The 25,766-nt window shown below is 30.9% G+C and overlaps 1 protein-coding gene across 2 annotated transcripts in view; it reads left to right on the top strand.

Moving 5' to 3' along the window:
- LOC127706006 (receptor-type tyrosine-protein phosphatase kappa-like) overlaps positions 1-25,766 on the top strand; it is a 41,063-nt gene that overhangs the window by 9,058 nt on the left and 6,239 nt on the right. For both annotated transcript variants that reach the window (XR_007984151.1, XM_052210405.1), the window contains exons 4-25: positions 1,067-1,198; positions 1,651-1,785; positions 2,356-2,493; positions 3,296-3,433; positions 4,625-4,759; positions 5,642-5,750; positions 6,376-6,500; positions 7,095-7,261; positions 7,783-7,870; positions 8,907-8,983; positions 9,374-9,410; positions 9,695-9,792; positions 10,300-10,419; positions 11,401-11,549; positions 15,802-15,937; positions 20,138-20,287; positions 21,067-21,166; positions 22,352-22,425; positions 22,849-22,983; positions 23,841-23,975; positions 24,801-24,946; positions 25,582-25,717. Coding sequence is in view for 1 of the 2 variants with exons in the window: in XM_052210405.1 (XP_052066365.1) it covers positions 1,067-1,198; positions 1,651-1,785; positions 2,356-2,493; positions 3,296-3,433; positions 4,625-4,759; positions 5,642-5,750; positions 6,376-6,500; positions 7,095-7,261; positions 7,783-7,870; positions 8,907-8,983; positions 9,374-9,410; positions 9,695-9,792; positions 10,300-10,419; positions 11,401-11,549; positions 15,802-15,937; positions 20,138-20,287; positions 21,067-21,166; positions 22,352-22,425; positions 22,849-22,983; positions 23,841-23,975; positions 24,801-24,946; positions 25,582-25,717 (2,660 nt within the window). In the remaining variant the exon portion in view is untranslated. The remainder of the gene's footprint in view (positions 1-1,066; positions 1,199-1,650; positions 1,786-2,355; positions 2,494-3,295; positions 3,434-4,624; positions 4,760-5,641; positions 5,751-6,375; positions 6,501-7,094; positions 7,262-7,782; positions 7,871-8,906; positions 8,984-9,373; positions 9,411-9,694; positions 9,793-10,299; positions 10,420-11,400; positions 11,550-15,801; positions 15,938-20,137; positions 20,288-21,066; positions 21,167-22,351; positions 22,426-22,848; positions 22,984-23,840; positions 23,976-24,800; positions 24,947-25,581; positions 25,718-25,766) is intronic.

Consider the following 25,766-nt stretch of genomic DNA (forward strand, 5'->3'; position numbering starts at 1 on the left):
ATAACTGCCTCAGCCCAAATAAAGGTTGGTTTTGTACAAAACAAATGTAACTAAAGCCCTCAGAATCCTAGCTTAAACCCTGACATTAAGCCAGCAACAATCAATCAATCAATACTTGTACCATATGTTTTTGTTTGTAAGTTGTAATTTTTCCGGAAGGGTTAACTCTTAGTTCTGTGTTGATGTAGTATTTTATACTGCCCAATATTAGTAGTAATTCCTGTTTTCCTTTTTATGTATCATTTATCAAAGAAAATAGTCATAAAGTAGAATTTATGTAATTTTATTATGTATAGTTTTTATACGTCCGCAAAAATTTTTGCAGTCGTAAATTGGTATCACGTCGTCGTTGTCGTCCGAAGACATTTTGTTTCCGGACCATTTTTTGGGAGGGTGGGGAGGTCAATTCGCAACAGCATAGTGTATTGCACGAAAGCAAAAAATTGAATATAAATTCAAATCATATAACCAATTCTAAGTTCTTTGACTACAGTTATTCTGTGTCAGAAACCTATTATGTGTCAAATGTTGAATTACAATCCAAATTCAGACCTTTATCAAGCGCGAATATTGTGTCCATTTTTGCCCCAACTGTTCAGGGTTGGACCTCTGCGGTCGTGTCCAGCTGCGCTCGGCAAAGCAATTTATTGTTGTTGTTAAGCCACACATAAAAAAGAATTTTGGCACATCATATTGAACATGTTATACCCTTTCACCCTGATTTAGTGTAGAGATATAAATTCTTTTGATTTTAAGTGCTTGGTCTAAGGATAAATGTTTTTTTGCTATATTTTGAAATGGTTCAAAGCAATCCAATGTATTTGGCATGTATTATTTTTCTGGAATTCTAGTGCTATTTGCATTACAATTTGAGGCATATGATCTTGTAAAAGAGTTAACTGGAACTTGTATCAACCAAACATAGCCTTTTTGCACTTAATTTATGAACAAGTGTTAGTAACCATGTATATTTGCTTTCAACATGAAAATAGAATTATCTTACTTTCAATCTTGTAATATATCCTTCAAACCTATGAAGTTGTATACATTATTACATGTATTTCAGACTGTCCTGATGGGAGATTTAGCCCTAATTGTTTGAAAGAATGTCACTGTCAGGATCTGAAGCCATGTGACAAACAAACTGGTAAATGTAATCAATGTTATGATGGATGGATTGGGACAGCATGTCAGATAAGTAAGTCGGAAAGATAACTAAGGTTAAAGGGAAAAGACAAAAATCATACTCAAAACAATGATACCTTTACTAAAACTGAACATTGTATTTAAATCAAGTTATTCATATTATGTACACTGATAATAGCTTGATGAAACCACTTGCATATCTTAGGAAAATATTGAGTGTTATATTGGTATTTTCTTCCTTGAAAGATAATTTAATTTAGTCTACATATTGACATAATGTTATTATATTTATGGTACTGTAGTATAGTTATTTTCATTGAAAACTAATATTTAAAAGTATTCCTAATTTAGAATTTTTTTTAAACAAGGTCTAAACAAATTAATCAATGCATTAATAATTTCACAAATTCAGTTTGAACTTTTCAGTTTTCAGATGCTTCATTTTTTATACGCAAATACAACAATATAACTATTTTAAATGTTTTTTCCATTTGTAATCTACAGAATGCAACGCTAGTAAATATGGACCTAACTGTAAAGAGACATGTGGTGAATGTAAGGATAATTTGTGTAATCATGAGACTGGGAAATGTCTGAATGGATGCAATGCTGGCTGGAAAGGAGACTTTTGTAAAACTAGTAAGTACAGTACATGGCAATGTCTCAGGGATGAAGTTTTCCAGGAAACAGAGGCAAAAGATCTTTGTATGATGAAGGCTATTCCAAGACCTGTGCCATGCAGAAAAAGATCTCAGATGTGTTGTACAGTTATTTAATGTCATGATGTGACCTTTTTATAAAAAGAGGATTTTTATGTTATAACAAAAATAATCTGTCTGTGCTAGTTTAGGAATAACTCAAGTTTATACCATTTTCCATTGCTAAATTTTCACAGTGAAAGACTTTTTGAAACAAGCTTACTTTTTTGACAGTTTTAAGATTTATTGTTCCAGAGTTATGAGACTGTTAAAAAAATTGACAATTTGGAGCATCTCATGTGATAACTCAGTTAGCCATATTAGATCTTAATGGAATTGTCACTCAATGTTTTGTTTCATAAAGATAATCTGCTTTTCCAATTTTCCAATTTAGAGTTTTTCTTTAATTTATGTATGCTTTTAAATTAAATGGATAATTGCCACTGGATGTTAAGAAAAAAACAATCATTCAATATATAATTTTAAATGAAATGATACAATTGTGTTGCAGATTGTTCTGGTAAAGAATATGGAGAAAACTGTGCATTGAGTTGTGGGAAGTGTCGAGGTGATCTAGATTGTGATACATTTACTGGTAAATGTCCCGAAGGTTGTATAGATGGATACAATGGAACTTTATGTGTTGACAGTAAGTAATGTATACATATAAGAAGCTTCAGATACAGATATAAATAGACTGTTGTCAGTGTATACATTGTAATGAAAGTTTTCACTTTTACATTTATTTCCAATTTCTCTAGTTGTACAACATTAGAATAAAAGAAGATTTGATGCACATGTTTTTATGCTGCAATCCAACATCAATAAAAACAGCCATCAATATATAGTCTGTCTTCGACATTAGACATGACCTTAGGTCAAGCTCTTCATTTCCCCACATATATAGAATTATGAATTGAACAAAGACTACCATCGACATCAATGTTCTCAATGAACAAAATTATTGCTAAACAATGAAAACCACTGATATGGAGGTTAACTTTACAGGCATGTTGACATTTTGTTAAACAAATGTCATTAATACTCAACCTTCCATCCCCATACAAAAAAAAAACAAAAGGCAACAAGCCATCAACATATGGTCTTCAACAGAAGACAAGTGTCCATTCAATAATTCAGGCTCTAAAGTACCCAGATTCTAAAAATGTTGAGAATGAATCTTACAGTTTCTAATAAAAATGTGTAATCAACACAGAATTTGGTAAAGGACTTATATACAGTAATATAGAAATAGAGACATCTGCTGAAAAGGTCCTTTGACTTGGGATAGAGACGTAAACATGTGGTAATGTGAATATTTTTTTTTGCATACAACCTTTCCCTTTTAATCTGGAAAGGGTATAGTTTATGTTGCCAAAAAAATTGATAACAACAATGTCCAAAATGTTTGTTAACACTTCACTCCAGAATGCTTAAAAATTATTTTTTAGAGTGTAATGCATTCTGGTTTGGCGAAGGATGCTCAGAAAAGTGTGGTGCTTGTAAGAATCAAAGTCCATGTCGTCATTATGATGGTTCCTGTTTGGAAGGATGTGAACCTGGATGGATGAAGCCTAATTGTTCTCAAAGTATGTATATTTTACCTTTTATGCCAGTTGATTTTAAGCCTGTATTAAATCAAAGAAACAAGGTTTATACACTCAACAAAGACAGATACATGATATCATATTATTATAATATCACATAATTCAACATTTGATTTGTCAATTCAGGTAACATGATTATTTTATACAAACATGTATTGCATGGGTATTACAAAAAATAGATTGAAAATTTCAGTTTTTAAATAGGTAGCATTTGATTTGAGGTTGATGAGGAATTTCAGTTAATCAGAATCAAGCTTTTATTTTTACTTCGTAAGCTATGCTCAAAAGTCAGAACAAACACTGTCAGAAAATGTGGCCAATCTTAAAATAGTAAAATTGTTACAAAAAAAAAAACCCAAAAATTTTTTTTGATCTGTTGATCACTTATGACACCCCTCTCCAACACTCAAGTATTTGGAAAACAGCAAGCTGATGAACAATGGAGGAACACATATCGCAAGGTATACAATGCTTATATGATGCTCAATACCAAATTTCAGTGTGTTTTGATTAGTAACGCCTGAGAAAAATGTGACGAAAATTTCATTTCATGAATAATTATTGTTGATTATATAGCTTGGGATGATAATCAGAATACTCCTTAATTGTGAAGATAATAAGATTTTTTTTGGCATATTTTCTATCAATGTCAGTACAATGTATCAAAAAATAAAATGCCATTATTCTTTTTATCAGCAATTTGTCAACTATTTTTTTGGTTGAGAATATCAAGTAGATGAAATAGTTAGTAAAACTACTTTTACACGTACAAGACGTTGGGATAGTTATTAGGTTGTATGAATGATAAAATGGTGCGGATGGACTTTAGCTTGTGACGTTGCTTCACTTATACATGACGTTATTGCCTAATATTTTCGAGTATCAAGTCATGTCTATGATCTTAAAAATATTAGGCAATAAAATCAAAGGGATAATGTTCAAATTGCCGATAACTTTGCATATTAGTTTTATTATGAAATAAAAAAAAAATTCTTATTATCCCATGCATATTTCATTTAATTTGTTGAGTATTTAGTTATTCACATATACATGTATCACATAAAGATCAAGTACAGGATTTTTATAGAGAAAAAAGTATGATTCTCATATAAGTTTCCAAGGTAGTATATACAGTCCAGATGACAATAATAACCATTATATGATATATTACAGGTTGTATGGATGGTTGGTTTGGTCAGAATTGTTCATCAGAATGTGGAAGTTGTATGGATGATGGAATATGTAACAAGGTTACAGGTCAATGTCCAGGAGAATGTCAAAATGGATTTACTGGAGAACTGTGTAAATGTAAGTGTTAATTAAAAAAAAAAACACAGAACAGGGGTGTCTACAAGAGTATAAAATCAGTGTGAAGTACTAACCAGCTTATTTTCGCAAGCAACTTATTTTCACTGCTATAAATTGTTTCGATAATATCAATGTTTTTATCATCTTTTATATGAATTCATGAACAAAGTAAATTTACAAACTTAGGTGTGCTGGAAAGGGCTTATAGACTAAAAAAAAAATGTATCCACAAAAAATAAGATTTACAGTATCTCAGTAATGGACAAATTTTACTTGAAAAATTAACAAATGATATATTTTTTTGATTGAAAACCCAATTAAATTTTATGAAATCTGGATATGGTATAATAATTCATGACACCAAACATGGCTATCCACTCACACACCTAGATGCACCCCTGACACAAGATTTAAATGTGGGATGCAAAATTTTGTTTAACTGTGTGTCCTGGTTGCATTCATTGTTTCTCAGACAAGGACGTTCAAATTGTTCTCTGTATCGATTGATGTAATGGTTTATTGACCTTTAAGATACATATGATCAGATAAACGATAATTATGAATAATCTAGCTATTAGGTAAATGTACTGTGCACAGAATCTCTGCTTTTTTTTAGTGATGAAGCATAATGAGCATAAAGCAAATCTATTTTTTTAAAGTTTTTTTTCACATTTCACAATTACTGTTGCTTTTCAATGAATATAAAAAATAACAAATTTTGTGCTTGCCCATTGTTTTGTGCTTGTCCATTGACTTACTTCCTGATAGTTATAATTAATTTACTTCACAATGAATTTTCAGTTGATTACTGCAGTTAATTTCTGAAATAAGGGGAAATTTTTATGGAAAGCATTAAATAAATTGAAATTTTTGATTTTACAGCTGCAATATTTGTACAGGAAGAAACCAGTAGTGCAGGAATCCATGCTGCTATTGCTTCTGTAGTTGTAATTATAGTCATCGTTATATTCATTATTGTATTTATACTATGGTAAGTAAGAATAAATAAGAATGTTGATAAAATGCTTAAGTTATTAACCGTATTTTGTAAACTATTTTTTAATTCTTCATTACACAGAAATGCCAGAATTTTTCTTTTAAAAGTCTTAAATAATGGTTGATTAATTTTTGTATGCTGAAAGTCCAGTGGCAAGTATTTCATGTATATCAGGACAATAACAATTAAACACTTACTGGTAATTAATTAGGTAGGTTGTGTTAAGTAGGCAAATCTTGAACAACAGCAGGTAGGTGCAGAAGTTTTGCCTCACGATAAGTCACCTATGTACCTCTCCAAATGATTATTGCAATGGCTTTTAAATAAAATAGTTTTTTCCAGTTTCATGATATTTTCATTTCTTTTGGTTAAATTGGTATGGCCAACACAAATAAGAAGTATGAATTAGAGGATTCAAATGTATGATTATTTATTTTACATATATATTGGTAACATTTAACAGTTTTAAGTAACGGTATTCAGTCCTTATGTGAGTGAAATCATACAAAAGTCACTGTGTAATTATCAAATGGGTCCTACCAAAAATGTTTTACTTCAAGGATAAGAACTTGTTAGAATACTTAATGATTTAAACATAGATTTATATGAATACTTTAAGGAGGAGAGGGAAATTCAGACACACACTACAGTTAAATGAAACAAAAGCTTCCAATGATACAATCGCCCAGGAGAAGGAGGAAGTCCTACGTACAAGGGAAACAGATCAACTAATTCAGGATAAAGGTAAGTACATTATAAATGACATTTTAGTTTAAAGTATGATTAAATGAAACATCACCTACTTCTTTATTTTCTTGATTTCTTCTGAATTTCCTATTATGACGTCATGAAAAAAGGCAACAATGTCTGATGAAGTCACATATAAAGAACACAACTTTCTGCAAATCTTTGAAAAGGAAGGATAAACTTTGTTTAGATATCATCTAAAAATCATTAGAGAAACAGATTCCACCACTATAACTCATGTTTTACAATATTTCTCGCCTTATGCTTTGAATATTAAAATTTAACTGTCTCGAGGGGAGAAATATCTTAACACACTTGATGCAGTGGTGGAATCTATATTTCTTCATTAGTTCTTTTATGAGTGGGCTACTGTAATTGGAAAGAAAAAAATTTAAGAATTTGAATAATTATAAAAGTTACCTTTTATGATGCTGAAGTTAATTCTATTTAGAATTTTGAAATTTTTTTTTCTCAATATAAAAATTGTCTTCTCAGACAATAGAACACCACTGAAAAAGATATGATTCAACAGAAATAATTCTGAGGATTTATTTTTAAAATGTTGTTTTTTAAGTGTTGATATTTTTACAGAGGACCCATCTGAAAGCCTGGATAATGGTTATGACATAAGTAAAGAACCTATATATGCAAATGTCAACACAAAGAAACAGAGTTGTCCTATTCAGGTTCAAGATTTGTTAGAGTACATCAGGAAAAATAAGATGAATGATTGTACAGAATTTAAAAAGGAGTTTGGGGTAATTTTAATTTTTAAAGTTCATAAGTCCCTTTTAACATCAGTTCTTATCACTGTAATGGTCTGCTGTAAGTTTTTAAGTTGAAGTAAATTTATATAAATTATTAATTTTGTTTTTGTAGATCACTTTGAAATTTCGACACAATTGAATATACTAAATCCAAAAATGATTTTATTTTGACATTCTTGCATGCTCTATTTTAGACTAAAACAATACATGATTTTGTCCTTTGTTTTGCATTTCATTTCTATCAATATGCATGAAAAATGTTGAAAACCATAGTTTACCATGTTGAAAAGCGTAGTATGTTTTAAAAGATCTCAGCTGTTTTTGGAAATTACTGTTTATATGGGGAAGTGTTATATAGTACATATGCAGAAATTTTAAATTAATTGATCAATAATCTTTTAATACTTCACACCAATTGCATCCCACCACAAAAATATTGTAGTGTCTCACATCCCCTCTTTTTACTGTTAGGTAAATTTCTGGGACAGCCCTAAATATCTTGTATTTTTCAGGAATTACCTTTAGGAGTGTTAGCCTTGTATGAAGCTGCCAGGAAACCAGAAAACAGACCAAAGAACAGATATGGAAATATTATTGCATGTAAGATAATCTAAGATAAACACATATTGCTTGTTAGATAATCTAAGATAAACACATATTGCATGTAAGATAATCTAAGATAAACACATATTGCATGTAAGATAATCTAAGATAAACACATATTGCTTGTAAGATAATCTAAGATAAACACATATTGCTTGCAAGATAGTCTAAGATAAACACATATTGCATGTAAGATAATCTAATATAAACACATATTTCATGTAAGATGATCTAAGATACTGCGGATTCATTTTTTTTTGTGGGTAGCAATTTTAATGGATTATGGAAAAGTTGTTATTTCATAGGGATTTGATTTCGTGGTTAACTAAAGTCTACGTTCAAGCCTATAGAAAATATGTATATTGTTGAACATTTACATTACTTGTACCCACGAAATCCACAAAAAATTGGTATCCTGCAAATAATAGGGACTCCACAATAAACAAAGATAAGTACAATAGGCTGTTGATTGAAAATATCGTTCCATGTAAGTTGAAATAGGATATATAGATAAATATATGTTTGCTGACAAAATTAACTTTATTTAAAATTGTGATCCTAAGGCACTGAAAACTGTCACTTAGAAAATTATTCACATTATCAGTCACAAATAGAAATCTACTAATATAAACATTATTGTCAACACTTTGGCTTTTCTGGTCTATAAATAAATGTGATTAAAATTTAAAGAAATCAAGTTGTTGTCTTCAGAGTATAGTCATGTTTATCAATAAAAGAATGTTTCCTTGTCATGGCACTAAAATAAATAATCAAAATTGGATTTTTGTTATGTTTTGAAAAAATGAAAATAAGAACTCTTATTTCTAATGTAAAGAATTTTCTGTTGATGGATGGTTACAAGTAATTGTTTTTTATGATCATGTATTTTTTTAATATGTATTTTTTTGTATGTAATTTTGACTTACATTTATTAGAAGAAAAGTTGCATATGAAGTACACTGTTATGTGTAGTAAACAAGTGATGTTTTAAAGACAATACATAAACATGAACAGACTGTTTATTTTACTTCAGATGACCATTCCAGAGTTGTGTTAACACCAATATCATCAGAACCCAATTCAGACTATATTAATGCTAATTATTTGGATGTGAGTTTTAAATTTTATCTCTTATGTACTGTATTTTAAGGACCTCATCAGTCTTATTTTTTCTAATATATATATATTAATCTAAATGAAAGTAGAGATAGGAATTAGTAGGAAATTGTTTTTGTAACCCAGATCTTTTGGAAAGTTATTGAGGTTGTGCTACTTCCATTATGGACTTGTTTACAGATTTTTCTCCATTTTTACATTTTATATTTCTATATATTTTAAAAATGTTCAGTATAGACTGTTTTTTATTGTTTAAGAAAAGTTCTGCATAAACCAGCCATTTGAGTCTTTGATCCATTTCTAGAAAATGTATGTGAGCTTCTCTTTGTTATGTAGATATATGTATGTATTATAATTGTTTAATAAATGAGAACTTTTTTATAGGGATATAAGAGAAAGAATGCCTACATAGCTTCTCAAGGTAAGTCTATTATTAAAGATTGGATGAAACTTGACCTTTTTTCATTTAATTGACCAGTTGCAACTTTATCTGGAATAAGTCTTGAGATAATAGCAAGTTACAATTGAGAAAAAAAATTCAAAATTCTTTTCAGAAAATAAAATACTATTATTTTGTAATGGCATGTTATATTTAAGCTTATTATAAAAGCATATCCTGTTTACTTTTTGATAAAGTATGATTTAATATGAATATTATTGAGTTTGGAGTCTCTATTTATATTGAAATGTTGTCTTCAATTAAAGGCCCAATGAAAGTTATGTTCAGAGATTTTTGGAGAATGATTTGGCAAAAACAGTGCTGTAAAATTGTTATGCTGACCAATTTAATGGAAGCATGCAAGGTTTGTAAAACAACTCTTCTATACACTATGGAATAAATTAGAGAATCAGTTTTGTTATTTTTGGGGGGAGAAAAATATACAATTGATATCAAAACAAAGGTGAGTCAGAAATTTATCATCTTTTAAAAGACTAGAAATAATTACTTTTGAAGATTCTAAAAGTAGAAATTGTTTATAGACAGAGCCTTTTTGACAAATACTTTTATACATCATCTTAAAATAGAAGATATTTACTGGTTTTATTCTTTGAAAAGGTAGTAGTATCCTCTAACTCATTATACCTGTTTAAAGGGGCATTAGCTGTCAAATTCATGTTTACCGATTTGACTTCAATTCTCACATTTGATTAATAACATACTAAAACATATATGCAAATTACAAAAAGTCTAAAATAAACACTTAATGCATGGAGTCGATAATATGTATCAGCATTTTGTGTGTATTTTTGTCTTTTAAGAGAGAATTTCTGCCTTTATTGACATTTTCCTATGACATATTTACTTGCAGACAAAATGTGAACTGTATTGGCCAGATGAGGGATCAACAAGTTATGGAAATGTCTCAGTAGAAATTATACAAACAACAGTATACACAGATTTTACTATTAGGACATTTAAAATATCATGTGTAAGTACATCAATTGAACTGTATTAGATAATTTAACAGCAGGTTCTGACTGAAGCCTCTGCCCAACTATTAACTAATTTGACATGGGCAAGTCAATCTGAAAACCACTAACTCATTGTTGCATTGCTTTCTATGTTAAATTTTGCTATTTCAAGCATTTATATCTTTTATGTTGATATAAAGAAACAGATAGTTTATGTCAAAACAAAACCTTATGATATGAATAATAATTTAACAAATCAGTATGTCTAAATTAGGATTTAAGAATCCACTGGTTCCTGCAAAAACATCTGAGAAACAGGAAAATATGCCTTTCTATTTCAGTTTTTATTTTACATTGTTGTATTATTCAAAATAAACATTCCACAAGAGTTCTACAGTCCTTATTAAAGCTTTCATTCGATACATGTTACCAAAATTACACAAATATTTGACATATTTTAAAAGTTAGAGCAGTGTGTAGGAACTACTTTCTGTTTTAATCATGTACTCCTTTCTTGTATGTTCTTACTTACTGGGCCCTGAATAAGTGGTTCTTTACTTTTATCCTTGATAACAAATAAGGATGTCTTGTATAACTATAAGGAAAAGGCCATTTAATTGTTTTTATTTTTCAACATGGCCCTTTGGCAAAAGTAATACAATCTTGATGATTGATTAGTGGTTGCTTTACGCCGCATCAGCACATAAAAGCTATATCGCAACAAAACACAAATCTTATAAAAAATTAATTCAATTAAAAGAAATAGAAAAAGGCTTACATTGAGATTCCACTCATCTATTTGTGATTAGAAAGTCAGAAAATGTAATAGATTATATTGTACAAAATTTATTGAATGCCTTGGATTACACACGAAGTATAATCAATACTGAATGGGATAGATTTACATGCACTAAGAATTTCATCAGTGTACTATGTGAAATGATAGAAAAACTAATAATTTGTTTATATTGACAATGTACATGCTTTTATGATAACAGAATGGACAGAGTAGAGACATTAAACAATTCCATTTCACCAGCTGGTCTGATCATGGTACACTGACGTCATCTACGCCATTGTTATGTTTTAAACATAAAGTTGATGCTTACAACAAAGATAGTACAGCACCTGTTGTTGTTCACTGTAGGTAGGTATATGTAGACTGATAATTACAGCATCTGTTATTCTAATACAATCTTTATATAACAACTTTTTATACGACCGAAAAAAAATTTTGCGGTCGTATATTGGTATAACGTTGGCGTAGTCGTTGTCGTCCGAAGACTCATTGGTTTTCGCACTCTAACTTTAGTTTAAGTGAATGGATCTCTATGAAATTTTACCATCAGGTTCAATACCACAAAAGGAAGGTGGGGATTGATTTTGGGGGTTATGGTACCAACAGTTAAGGAATTAGGGGCCAAAAATAAGCATTTTTGTAACTTCCAGACATAACTTGTGTGTTAGTGTATGGATCTCTCTGACATTGTACCACAAGGTTCCATATCACAAAGGGAATATAAAGGGAATGCTGGGATTGATTTTGGGGGTAATTGCCTCCAAATTTTAGGAATAAGGGGTCAAAAAGGGGCAAAAAACAAGCAGTTTTCTAGTTTCATGACAATAACTTGTGTGTAAGTGTATGGATCTTTATGAAATTGTACTGCAAGGTTCCATATCACAAAGGGAAAGCTGGAATTGAGTTTGGGGGTAATACACCAGTTTCACATTTAACTGCGCATGTCTAATCTAATTAGCCAAACTATGAAATCACGCGATAATTACCGAGAGTTCATCAACTGGGGGCTAACGGTTGATAAGCAGTGACCATGCAGATTTGGAAAAAACATTCATCTGATTACGTGTTTGCGTTTACATGTCCAAGCAACATGAGCATCATTTGAATCAAAATATAAAAAATTATATTGACGAGACAACTTTATTAACAATGACACATTATAAGATTTAAAATGGACTACTGCTGTGTTGTTGTTAATATACGATCTGATATGCTGCCTGGCTTTAATTGTACCTTTAATTGTCACGAATTCACGCTGAGGTCAATCACTTAACGGGAAGAATAAATTAGATAAATAAGCGGGGCTCACTTCATATACATAGTATTAGGTCATAAATTAATTAACACCTTAGCCATGTGGAATCCTCGTTTTACCTTGTACTATCTCACCAGGTGACAATTGATAAAAATGTACCCTTTTCTATAGATAGATAGATAGATAGTTTATTAACGTCTCACCATTAATATAAACAATAAAATATTTACATATATCATAAAAACATAAATAGATATTAATGCCATTCTTAAAAGAATTATGAGAGACACAAAGTAAAATTTCATCAAACAATAAAGGACTTTGTAAATTTCTAAAACAAATTACGAAAACTTTACAGTCTAAAAATTATCGATATAAAAAACGTCTCCTTCTGTCTAAAATAGATTTGCAGCTTTTGGCACATTTGTAAATAACATTAACGTTTTTGGCATCCCAACACAAAAGACATACAGTTACTGCAAAAGGGCGACCATTTGATTAGTTTATTCAACTTTTGTACACAATTTATTTCCTTCATTTTGTGTTGCAGATTATTCTTTTCCATCCTGCCTTGGTCATAATTATTTTTAATTAACTCCTTCTAGAATATTAGTTTTCTAAAATCACCCCGACCCCCTCAAAATCAAATGCCCATCCCTCTAAAACAGATGTTTAAAATGTTAACCCTGGTACCTAATCTACACTGAGGTATCATGGCCAGTAAGGTTAATGCCACTGGGAATATTTTAATAATTTAGTGGAGGGTCATTCAGCAGTTTGATCTTATTTTATGTCAAAGCGTGTTAAATACAGGATATTCAATTACTTTTAATGGCATGAAAACTGATAAAGTTGAAAATATGTAGAACATTACTCTGGCCGCTCGCACTGACCTCTGCATAGACGAGGTCGATCGTGAACATAGCTTAGAAATTAAAATGGCATTGAATAAATATAAGAAGATGTGGTACAAAAATGTTTGAGTGCCAATGAGACAACTCTCCATCCAAATCACAATTTGTAAAAGTAAACCATAGGTCAAATTACGGTCTTCAACACGGAACAAAAAATAAATGCAATTGAATGCATTGTATTATAGTGTGATGATTGAAAATTGAAGATAAACCTGTATTTCTGATACGTTTTTTAAAACTGCCTTATATCACACTTCATTATCATGACCGTTTAAAACATCACTGACGCAGAAATATTTGAAACAAATGTACATACAAATAAGAAGATGTGGTATGAGTGCCAATGAGACAACTCTCAATCCAAGTCACAATTTATAAAAAGTTAACAATTATAGGTCAAAGTACGGTCTTCAATACGGAGCCAGGACTCTGTCTACTACATAATATCTATTACAGTTAACAGGAAAGTGTTCTATTTTATGTTATATTGGGATTGCCATGTATGCTAAACAGGATAAAACGCATAGTGACTCATTTTTTTCTGTTGTTATTCTGAAAGCATTTTATAAGAGCTATCTTCTCACATTTTATTTTGAAATTCTATCATTCATTTTATCTTTAAATATTCATATAATGATATCTTAAAGATTTTCTCGGTATAATCCATACAAAATGTTTCATGTTTTCACAGCCTGCAGCTTGAAAACAAACTCGGTGAACTATCATTGTGTTTTTCATATTTTTAACATATCACAATATATACGACATCTTTGATAAAGGATATAAGGAAAAATTCTATCAATTTTCGTTTATACTTCCAAACTACCAGTAGTGGAAATTTCAATTATTTAGTAGTGCCGGTTTCTCTTTTCACGAAAAATCAAACTGACATACAGGCTATGTACATAGCGCAGTAAGCAAAAGAAAGCAATAACAAGATTTATACTTTTAAATCTCAAAAAACACAACTGTTATGAACTCTTTACAGCAACAGGATGACTTATTTTCTGGTATGAATTGTTTTGTGTCGTGACCTTTTAGAGCTTACTATTCGGTATAGATTCTCTCATTGTCGAGGGCTGTATGCTGACATATGGTTGCTTTCATCTTTCATTTGGCGCTGGTGGATAGTTGTCTCGTTTGCAATCATACCACATTTTTTAATTTTAAATTTATGTTATTCTCTGTATAAACGGTCAAACTATTTATTCTGAATATATAAAATGAATGATTATTAATATATCGTAAAATTTTTTAAATAATCTCCTGCATACACCACGAGAGAGAGAGATGTGTATAATCGGTTGATTTATCATTGTGTTGCTAAATATCAGAGTCAATTTGATGTAGCCCCCTGTCACGTATGATATCGTTAATTATCGCGGGATTTAAACGCAAACGCACATAAGATTTCGAGATCAGCGTTGATAAGTCGCTTATGTGAAACTGGTCTATTGCCATAAACGTTTAGGAATTTGGGGCCAAAAAGGGGCCAAAAAACAAGCATTTTTCTAGTTTCCAGACAATAACTTGTGTTCAAGTGTATGGATCTCTCTGAAATTGTACTACATGGTACCATACCACAAAGGGAAGGCTGGGATTGAGTTTGGGGTGATGAATCATAAGAGGGTTCAAAAAATTTGGGGGGGGGGGGGAGGTTTCCATTTTAAATTGGTTATTTCTGATTTATATATAAAAGCAAATAATAATGATATGGTTTGAATAGGTAAATTAAAAATTTTTAAGTTCTTAGACCTCATTCATTCTGTGTCAGAAACCTATGCTGTGTCAAATATTTAATTCCAATCCAAATTCAGTGCTGTATCAAGCTTGAATGTTGTGTCCATACTTGCCCCAACTGTTCAGGGTTCGACCTCTGCGGTCGTTTTAAGCTGCGCCCCAGCGGAGCATTTTATTTCATTGGTTATAATTGACCTTTAAATCCACAATTAACATGCCTTAGTCTGCCATTTTGAATTGCTGAAATTCACAAATGTTTTATTAATACTACCGGTATATGATTGAAAATATGTGTTGCCAGTAAAATGCGTTAGTGACCGTCAACTCCCCAATTAATGGTGGAAACTCCAACTACAGTGCTGTTATTCCTTAATTGTTCACCTTTGTGGCAATGTCTGGAAAGAAATGAAAATATAATTCATTATCCATTATAAAAAAAGTTCTATTATTTAAGGGTACATATTGTGCTTTATATATGAAGCAAAATATTTTGATCAGGGCTGTTTATCATATTTATCACAGGCAGGCACCAATTATTAGAAAGATTGAGTTTGATTGAATAATTTTTTGTCTTTTGATAAAGTCCAATGTCAACAATGGACTATTTTAAATGTTTCACATATAAATGATTGAATAAGATTTAGTAAAAATAATCATATCGTAGAAATAATTATATGTCTTTTGTTTCTAGTGCTGGTATAGGAAGATCTGGTACTTATATAGGTTTAGATTATACAAATGAGCAAGCCAAAGCAGAAGGATTTGTAGATGTACTGAAATGTGCACAGCTCATGAGAGCAAATAGAACCAATATGATACAAACTTGGGTATGTGCCACTTTTTATATTGTAATCACATTGTTTGTCCATCCCTCCATTGGTCCTAAGCAAACCTCCTTTGAACTGTAAGTATTTTTCATACAAGGGCAGGAAAAATGACCTTATGGAGTTTTATGTAATTTTTATACGACCGCAAAAAAATTTTGTGGTCGTATATTGGTATGACGTTGGCGTCGTCGTCGTCGTCGTCGTCGTCCGGCGTCGTCGTCGTCCGGCGTCGTCGTCGTCGTCCAGCGTTGTCGTCCGAATACATATTGGTTTTCGCACTCTAACTTTATTTTAAGTGAATGGATCTTTTTGAAATTTGACCATAAGGTTAAATACCACAAAAGGAAGGTTGGGATTGATTTTGGGGGTTATGGTACCAACAGTTAAGGAATTAGGGGCCAAAAAGGGGCCAAAAATGAGCATTTTCTAGTTTCCAGACAATAACTGTGGAACAGTGTATGGATCTCTCTGAAATTATACTACAAGTTTCCATACCACAAAGGGATGGTTAGGATTTGCTTTGGGGGGTTATGGCTCAAACCGTTTAGGAATTAGGGGCAAAAAAGGGGGAAAAACAAGGTTGTCCTGGTTAATGGACAAATACTTTAGTACAAAACATAATTTAAAGCAGTGTAAGGGAGATAAATCAAATACATCATTGAAATTATCTCCCTTACACTGCTTTTAAATTATGTATAAAGTAATGGTTAATGAACAATAAAGATAATCTAAAACAGTGTAAGGGAGGTAATCCAAATACAACGTTTTGGTTACTTCCCTTACACTGCTTTTAAATTATGTTTAAAGAAATGCATATTTATAAAGGAAGACCGGTAAAAATATCTGCAAATGTTTTCATCTTTTTTTTTTACAAAAAAATCCATATGAAAGATTTGACACTATATTTTTATTAATTCTATTATAAAATAGATTAAGTTAGCACTATGGTAAATTTAAATGGGTAATTATGGTTGCCAACTCCATTGGAAATTTGAATTGAGATTATGACCATATCTTGAGGGAAAGAATTTTTTTGGGGGAAAAAGGGGGGGGGGAATAAAAAGAAATTGTGGGGGGCCAATTTTTTCTCATTTCAGATTTCAGAAATTAAAAAGAATTATTCTTCAAATATTATTTTTTTTTCAAATTTCAAATATTGAAAAATTTCAAGAAGTAATCTTTAATTGCACAGTATGGCGCATTAGATTTGTAAAATCTTTGATCACATTTATTTATTTGTTATGCCGAATCTAACAGTGTATTTAGATTTTTAATTTTGGGTCCAGTTTTCAAATTGGTCTACATTAATGTCCAAAGGGTCCAAAATTAAACTTTGTTTGATTTTAGCAAAAATTGAATATATGAGGTTCTTTGATATGCTGAATCTAAACATGTATTTAGATTTTTGATTTTTGGCCCAGTTTTCAAGTTGGTCCAAATTGGGGTCCAAAATTAAACTTTGTTTGATTTCAACAAAAATTGAATATATGGGGTTCTTTGATATGCTGAATCTAACCATGTATTTAGATTTTTTATTTGTGGACCCCGTTATCTAATTGGTTCATATTGAGGTCAAAAGGGTCCAAAATTAAACTTTGTTTGATTTCATCTAAAATTGAATTATTGGGGTTCTTTGATATTCCAAATCTAACCGTGTATTTAGGTTTTTAATTTTGGGTTCTGTTTTTTAAATTGGTCTACATTGAGGTCCAAAGGGTCCAAATTTAAACTTAGTTTGATTTTAACAAAAATTGAATTCTTGGGGTTCTTTGATTTGCTGAATCTAAACATGTGTTTAGATTTTTGATTATGGGCCCAGTTTTCAAGTTGGTCCAAGATAGGGTCCAGTATTTAAACTTTGTTTGATTTCAACAAAAATTGAATATATGGGGTTCTTTGATATGCTTAATCTAAACATGTATTTAGATTTTTGATTATGGGCCCAGTTTTCAAGTTGGTCCAAATTGGGGTCCAAAATTAAACTTTGTTTGATTTCAACAAAAATTGAATATATGAGGTTCTTTGATATGCTGAATCTAACCATGTATTTAGATTTTTTATTTGTAGGCCCTGCTATCAAATTGGTTCATATTGAGGTCAAAAGGGTCCAAAATTAAACTTTGTTTGATTTCATCGAAAATTGAATTATTGGGGTTCTTTGATATGCCAAATCTAACCGTGTTTTAAGATTTTTAATTTGGGTCCCGTTTTTTAAATTGGTCTTCATTGAGGTCCAAAGGGTCCAAAATTAAACTTAGTTTGATTTTAACAAAAATTGAATTCTTGGGGTTCTTTGATATGCTGAATCTAAACATGTGTTTAGATTTTTTATTATGGGCCCAGTTTTCAAGTTGGTGCAAGTTGGGGTCCAAAATTAAACTTTTTTTGATTTCAACAAAAATTGATAAAAAGGGGTTCTTTGATAGGCTGAATCTAACCATGCATTTAGAATTTTTATTTGTGGGCCCCCCTATCAAATTTGTTCATATTGAGGTCAAAAGGGTCCAAAATTAAACTTTGTTTGATTTCATCAAAAATTGAATTATTGGGGTTCTTTGATATTCCAAATCTAACCGTGTATTTAGATTTTTAACTTTAAGTCCCGTTTTTTAAATTGGTCTACATTAAGGTCCAAAGGGTCCAAAATTAAACTTAGTTTGATTTTAGCAAAAATTGAATTCTTGGGGTTCTTTGATATGCTGAATCTAAACATGTGTTTAGATTTTTGATTATGGGCCCAGTTTTCAAGTTGGTGCAAGTTGGGGTCCAAAATTAAACTTTTTTTGATTTCAACAAAAATTGATAAAAAGGGGTTCTTTGATAGGCTGAATCTAACCATGCATTTAGAATTTTTATTTGTGGGCCCCCCTATCAAATTTGTTCATATTGAGGTCAAAAGGGTCCAAAATTAAACTTTGTTTGATTTCATCAAAAATTGAATTATTGGGGTTCTTTGATATTCCAAATCTAACCGTGTATTTAGATTTTTAACTTTAAGTCCCGTTTTTTAAATTGGTCTACATTAAGGTCCAAAGGGTCCAAAATTAAACTTAGTTTGATTTTAGCAAAAATTGAATTCTTGGGGTTCTTTGATATGCTGAATCTAAACATGTGTTTAGATTTTTGATTATGGGCCCAGTTTTCAAGTTGGTGCAAGTTGGGGTCCAAAATTAAACTTTTTTTGATTTCAACAAAAATTGATAAAAAGGGGTTCTTTGATAGGCTGAATCTAACCATGCATTTAGAATTTTTATTTGTGGGCCCCCCTATCAAATTTGTTCATATTGAGGTCAAAAGGGTCCAAAATTAAACTTTGTTTGATTTCATCAAAAATTGAATTATTGGGGTTCTTTGATATTCCAAATCTAACCGTGTATTTAGATTTTTAACTTTAAGTCCCGTTTTTTAAATTGGTCTACATTAAGGTCCAAAGGGTCCAAAATTAAACTTAGTTTGATTTTAGCAAAAATTGAATTCTTGGGGTTCTTTGATATGCTGAATCTAAACATGTGTTTAGATTTTTGATTATGGGCCATAATAGGTAAATTAAAAAAATTCAAGTTCTTAGACCACATTCTTTCTGTGTCAGAAACCTATGCTGTGTCAAATATTTAATAACAATCCAAATTCAGAGCTGTATCAAGCTTGAATGTTGTGTCCATACTTGCCCCAACTGTTCAGGGTTCGACCTCTGCGGTCGTATCAAGCTGCGCCCCAGCGAAGCATTTTATTTATTGATGAAAAATGCTGTTCTTTGAAATTCAATATTGAAATTACAAAATACCAAATTTAAGAGAATACTTAGTCATTGTTTTAATATCCTCCAAGAACATTGATGGCTAACAAATTTAAATGGCTTATATTGATTAGTGTACCATTATGTTACCAATTTTAGTGTTGTGTTATGGTATAACTTTGCCCTGGCCCTTTTTGTGAAATTTTACAATATTCTTGGGATTGATGTAAGGAAAATCCCTCTTGATAATGATGATTTCTACTTTTCTATAGACCATTTTTCTCTGCATGCAGATACACATGTAAGATGAAGAAACAAATATTATTTATCACTAATTTTCAGTATTCCAGTTGTCAATGTAAATTACTTTATTTTATTATTCCATTTAAATAGGTTTAAGACCTGTCAGAGGTAAACAGTTGTTTTTATGATTTTATGTATAACTCTTTGTCTGTTTACTTCAGGAACAATATATGTTTTTATATGATGCCTTATTAGAAGCAGTATTAGCAGGAGAAACAACAATGCCCGTTGGGGAATTTGAATCTCGATACCAAGAAATGTGTATTCCAAAGGCTGGATTTGAGGTGTCAGCATTTGATAAACAGTTTGAGGTATATCAAAGATGTATTAACATATTCATAACAACAATTTATTTGTTTTTCAAGTTCCTGTTTTATGTTATGCTTTTCTTTGTTTCTGTTTGAATGTAACCCATACTCAATGTTTAACTTAAAAGTGTGGATAAAAAATGGTCTTTATGTCTTTTATGTTTTTGGGTTGTTGTTTTTTCTTGTTTAAACACCAGGGTTCTCCCTAATAATTTTTTAAGGCGAGTCCAGGGACATTTTTGGCCATGGTGAGTCCAACAGTGAGAAGATGACATTTTATTGCTTTATGATTTATTATTTCAGTCCCCATGTCAGAATAGAGAAAGGAAATGACATGAAATTTAGATTATTTTTTAACTTTTGTTCTAAAGTGATGATGTTTGCGTTCAGTTGATACTGCATTTTAAAATCTTGGTGCATTTTTGGACTCACAAGATTTGAAAATGATCAATTCTGTCAGATTTTCATCAGTCCAGGAATCATGGAGTTGCCGTAGTGATAACCCTGCTTCACCTCTTTTATATCAGGCAAATCAAAATTGTAAATTCTTCATAAAAAAACAGGTTTGTATTCTATTCTATCAATAGTAAACAAGGCAGTTTGATAAAATGTTTCACGACTATGATATAAAAATAAGGAGATGTGGTATGGTTGCTAAATGAGACAACTATCCACAAGAGTTCAAATGATTAAGATAAAAGCAATTATAGCAAATATAAGTATTCTGTATTTTAACTATTCTATCTTCTTTAAATAATATAATGTTTTCAATCATTGTGAAGGTTGCTCAGAAGTTGTTACCAAATATAGAAAATACAGAGTTCAAAGCTGCTTTAGATCCAGAAAACATTGATAAAAACAGAGTAAAGAATGTACTTCCAGGTAAGTAATATGTAAATAACGCTTTGTAAATTTTGTGGGTAAGAAGTACTTTTCTGGATTTACCCTCATTATGATCATATAAGTCGTTTAGTTAAGTGGTTAAGAAAGTCCTTCTTTGCAATCCAATGTGGAAAGATTTAAATTGATTAAAGTTAATGTTCAAAGTTCAGGAGGTTATTAGTTTTATCTTTGGTTAGGAGAGCAGACTGCTGCTTTTTTTAAAAAAAAATCAGAATTTTAAGACCTGTGTGCTGATGTGTCGTCATGTGGACTATTGCCTTGTTAGCTAGTACATTAAAAACAGTTTGTTTCAGATGTGGGAAGTTGTTGGTTTGATCTGAATAAATTTAAAACAATATTTTCTTTTCATTAAAAATAAAAAAATTAAATAGCAAATGTATATCCTTTATCAGTAGCATAAAAATAAAGTAGCAATATTTTTCTGCTTCCTACTTAAGGCTTCAAAACTTTTTTCAGTTAACATTTAAAGCTTACAGATACAGGCCACACCTATATACCTAATGATTACATTTTACATTTACAGCTAACAGATACAGGCCACACCCATATACCTAATGATTACAATGTACATTTATAGCTAACAGATACAGGCCACACCTATATACCTAATGATTACAATGTACCTTTACAGCTAACAGATACAGGCCACACCTATATACCTAATGATTACAATGTACCTTTACAGCTAACAGATACAGGCCACACCTATATACCTAATGATTACATTTTACATTTACAGCTAACAGATACAGGCCACACCTATATACCTAATGATTACAATGTACATTTACAGCTAACAGATACAGGCCACACCTATATACCTAATGATTACATTTTACATTTACAGCTAACAGATACAGGCCACACCTATATACCTAATGATTACAATGTACATTTACAGCTAACAGATACAGGCAACACCTATATACCTAATGATTACAATGTACATTTACAGCTAACATACATTTTTCTGGCCACAACTATATACACAAGTAGAAGGATCTAATGATTACATTTTACATTTACAGCTAACAGATACAGGCCACACCTATATACACAGGTAGAAGGGTCTAATGATTACATTTTACATTTACAGCTAACAGATACAGGCCACACCTATATACACAGGTAGAAGGGTCTAATGATTACATTTTACATTTACAGCTAACAGATACAGGCCACACCTATATACACAGGTAGAAGGATCCAATGATTACATTAATGCAGTATTCTTACCTGTAAGTAACTCTACTGTTATAATCTTTGTGTCTTGTGAGCACTGAATTTCTACAACTGTCATAATTTTTATGGATGATAAGAAAAGTAAAATATTGTCAGATATCTTGCAGGTTTGCATGATATTCTTGCTGATAAAGACAGTACCAAAAACAAAAATGCCATTATTCTATATACATATCATTCATTGTAGCATGTGCATAAGATGATTAACATTTCAAATTCTGTAGAATAGAGGACAGAGCTTAGCATATTTACCAATTACTGTAGATTATAAGAAAATTAATAAAATTTGAATTGATTGTCAGAATGTATAAATCAGAATTAAATAGGTTTAGCAAATAGTTCAGGTGGCTGGATATTTCAAAACAGTCTTTAATGAGGGAATACTTTTTGTAAATTTATAAAATATTTGAATTTTTCAGGGTTACACACATAGAGATAGATTTATAGTGACACAGATGCCGTTGCCTAAGACAGTAGCAGATTTCTGGAGAATGTTATATGATTATAACTCTAACACTGTCATCATGTTGAATGAATTTGATAGAAACGACAAGGTTTGTTAAATGGTTTCCCAGAGTTAAAAAAAATATTCTACATGCAGCACTAATACAGATGATTTATGTTCATATTACTTTGTAATTATACGCCCGCTTTAAAAAAGTAGAGGTACACTGTTTTACCTCTGTCTGTCCGTCCATCCGTCAGTCAGTCCGTCCGTCCGTCCCATGCATATTTTCCTGGCATCTTTATCAGGAACTACATTACAAAGATTTCTGAAATTTGGTTTCAGGGTTTATATAAGTCAGCTTTACTGTGTGATGCGTTTTCAGATTCATCACTCAACAACTTCCTGTTTACCGAACACTTGTATCATTTTACACATGATAGCCAAATTGAAAATTTTCGTCACATTTTTCTCAGGAACTACAATACAAGGATTTTTGAAATTTGGTTTCAGGGTTTATATGTACGCTATACCGTGTGATGCGTTTTCAGATTCATCACTCAACAACTTCCTGTTTACTGAAATATTTGGGCGGGGGTATCATCAGTGAGCAGTAGCTAGCAGTTTCACTTGTTGGTTTTTTTTTTACTGTAAATTATATTCAAAAAATTGATATTGAGTGCTAATTGATAAAGAAAGGGAGTTGAATTTGTCTTGCTTCTTAGACAGTTCTAGTTTATTTCACATTATGTTAATGTTTGTATAAAACAAATAATTCCTCTTTTTTTCAGGTTAAATCAATGTTTTTGCCCAGGTATAGTTATACCATATAAAATTTACTTCTGTTAATTGAAATGCTGAATAATTCATCTTGATTGTTTGGCTTCTTTGAAATTTGACATAAATTTTAAGATATGATTTATAATTACTGAAAATAAATTCTGAATATTTTTTATGATATTGTAGACATGTGCCTTATACTGGCCAGAAGAATATGGATATTCAGTGTCTTATGATCCACTCAGTATAGAACTACTGTCTTCTAGTGAATCAAACAAAACAATAACTGAAAGGATATTTAAATTGAGTAACAAAATCAAGGTAAAATCATTACACAACTACTATCTTCTAGTGAATCAAACAAAACAATAACAGAAAGGATATTTAAATTGAGTAACAAAATAAAGGTAAAATCGCTACACAATCCTTTTATAGCCCACAATACGAAAGGGCAAAAACAAATATTGAACATTTCATTTATTCTGTATAAAGTGGAAATGGGATGAAAAATTCAAAATGTAACAATAAACGACAGTATAAAAAGATTACTTGCTTACATCCATCTCATGTTGGTGGATAGTAATCTCATTGGCAGTCATACCGTATCTTATTTTTATAGTTTTCTTAAACATGCTGCAAGGCCAAGAGTGACCTTCTGAAGTTTGCTAGTATCTGTCAATTATTTTCTGCTTAAGATTATGCTATATGTAGTGATATATACTTACCTGCCACAACTATCCTGTAATATGAGACATATGGATGCTAATCCCTTATACAAATTACCATCATAAATTGGAACTTATTTTGGATAAAAAAGAAAAAAGTCTTTTTTTTTTCTTCAATAAACAGCGAGTTCGTTTTCCTTGGTAACTCCTTTCAAATTTGATTACTTTTATATTTTTCATGAATTTTGTATGCTTATCATCAGTAATGTTGCTAAAAGTACATGTTATGTTTGGAAGCACTATTATCTGCCACTGCTACTGTATCAAAAGCCCTTAAGTTGATGTGATACTTGTAGTAAACTTTTATCTTAAAGACTTAAAATATAAATTAAGTCCTGATCAGTAAAGAATGCAATAGTGCAAGACATTATCGGCATGTGCACTCTTGTTATGTATGTATAAATAAAATTACATTTTATAGAATGAGGATCGTGCTGTAAAACAGTTTGAATTCAACTGGGGAGAGAAAAATATTCCATCATCTGCCCAAGCATTAGCAGATTTATTAAGAGAAGTAGACCATTGGACAAAGCAGAGTGGAAAAGGACCAATCACTGTTCACTGCATGTAAGTAATGGTATAAGGACACATTTTCATTTTTCTCTTAATTTCACAAAAATTTATGAATTGACTTTACATAACTACCTTTATTTATAGTAAAACCTGTCTATAAAGGGCACTCGAGGGAAAGCAGGAAGTGCCCTTTATAGACAGGTGCCCTTTATAAAGAGGTTGTTGATGGAATCTCATTACTTTTTTTTCAGTTCCTGTACATGTATATAATTATGTACTCTGTGATGTGTTCATATGTTTTGTGTTTGTTTAATTAATATTAAACAACCAAATTTTTGATGTTGTGACCATCATCGTCATCATTGCAAAATATGCAACAGAGTAATGTGGGTGTGGAACATTTTGATTACTTTAGTGAATAGTTAAATACATGTTATGATTTAATCCACATCAATATAAATGATGATAATTGTAATGTTGAAGAAAATAACAACTCATCAGTCATTCTTGAACTACACACCTCAAGTTCACAATTTTTTAACATATTTTTTTTTATTTCATGAGATCTATAGTTCAATTAATCATTCAGATTTATAAAGTTATGCATGATATTCCTAAGTTAATAACAAGAATCATATGTTTGAAGTTTTTTAGGATTCATTCTTAACCACGTTTTGAATTTTATCTAGGAATGGTGCTAGTAGAAGTGGATTATATTGTGCCATTAGTTTAATATTAGAACGTAAAGAACTAGACCAAGAAATTGATGTATTCCAAACTGTTAAAACAATACGAAATAATAGACCCCAGTTCATTGAGGATAAGGTAAAGTTATACTTAAACATTATATGAAAATATACTATTTGAATGTTGG

This window comes from Mytilus californianus, unplaced genomic scaffold, assembly GCF_021869535.1.
Source record: "Mytilus californianus isolate M0D057914Y unplaced genomic scaffold, xbMytCali1.0.p SCAF_1, whole genome shotgun sequence".
Taxonomy (NCBI): Eukaryota; Metazoa; Mollusca; class Bivalvia; order Mytilida; family Mytilidae; genus Mytilus; species Mytilus californianus.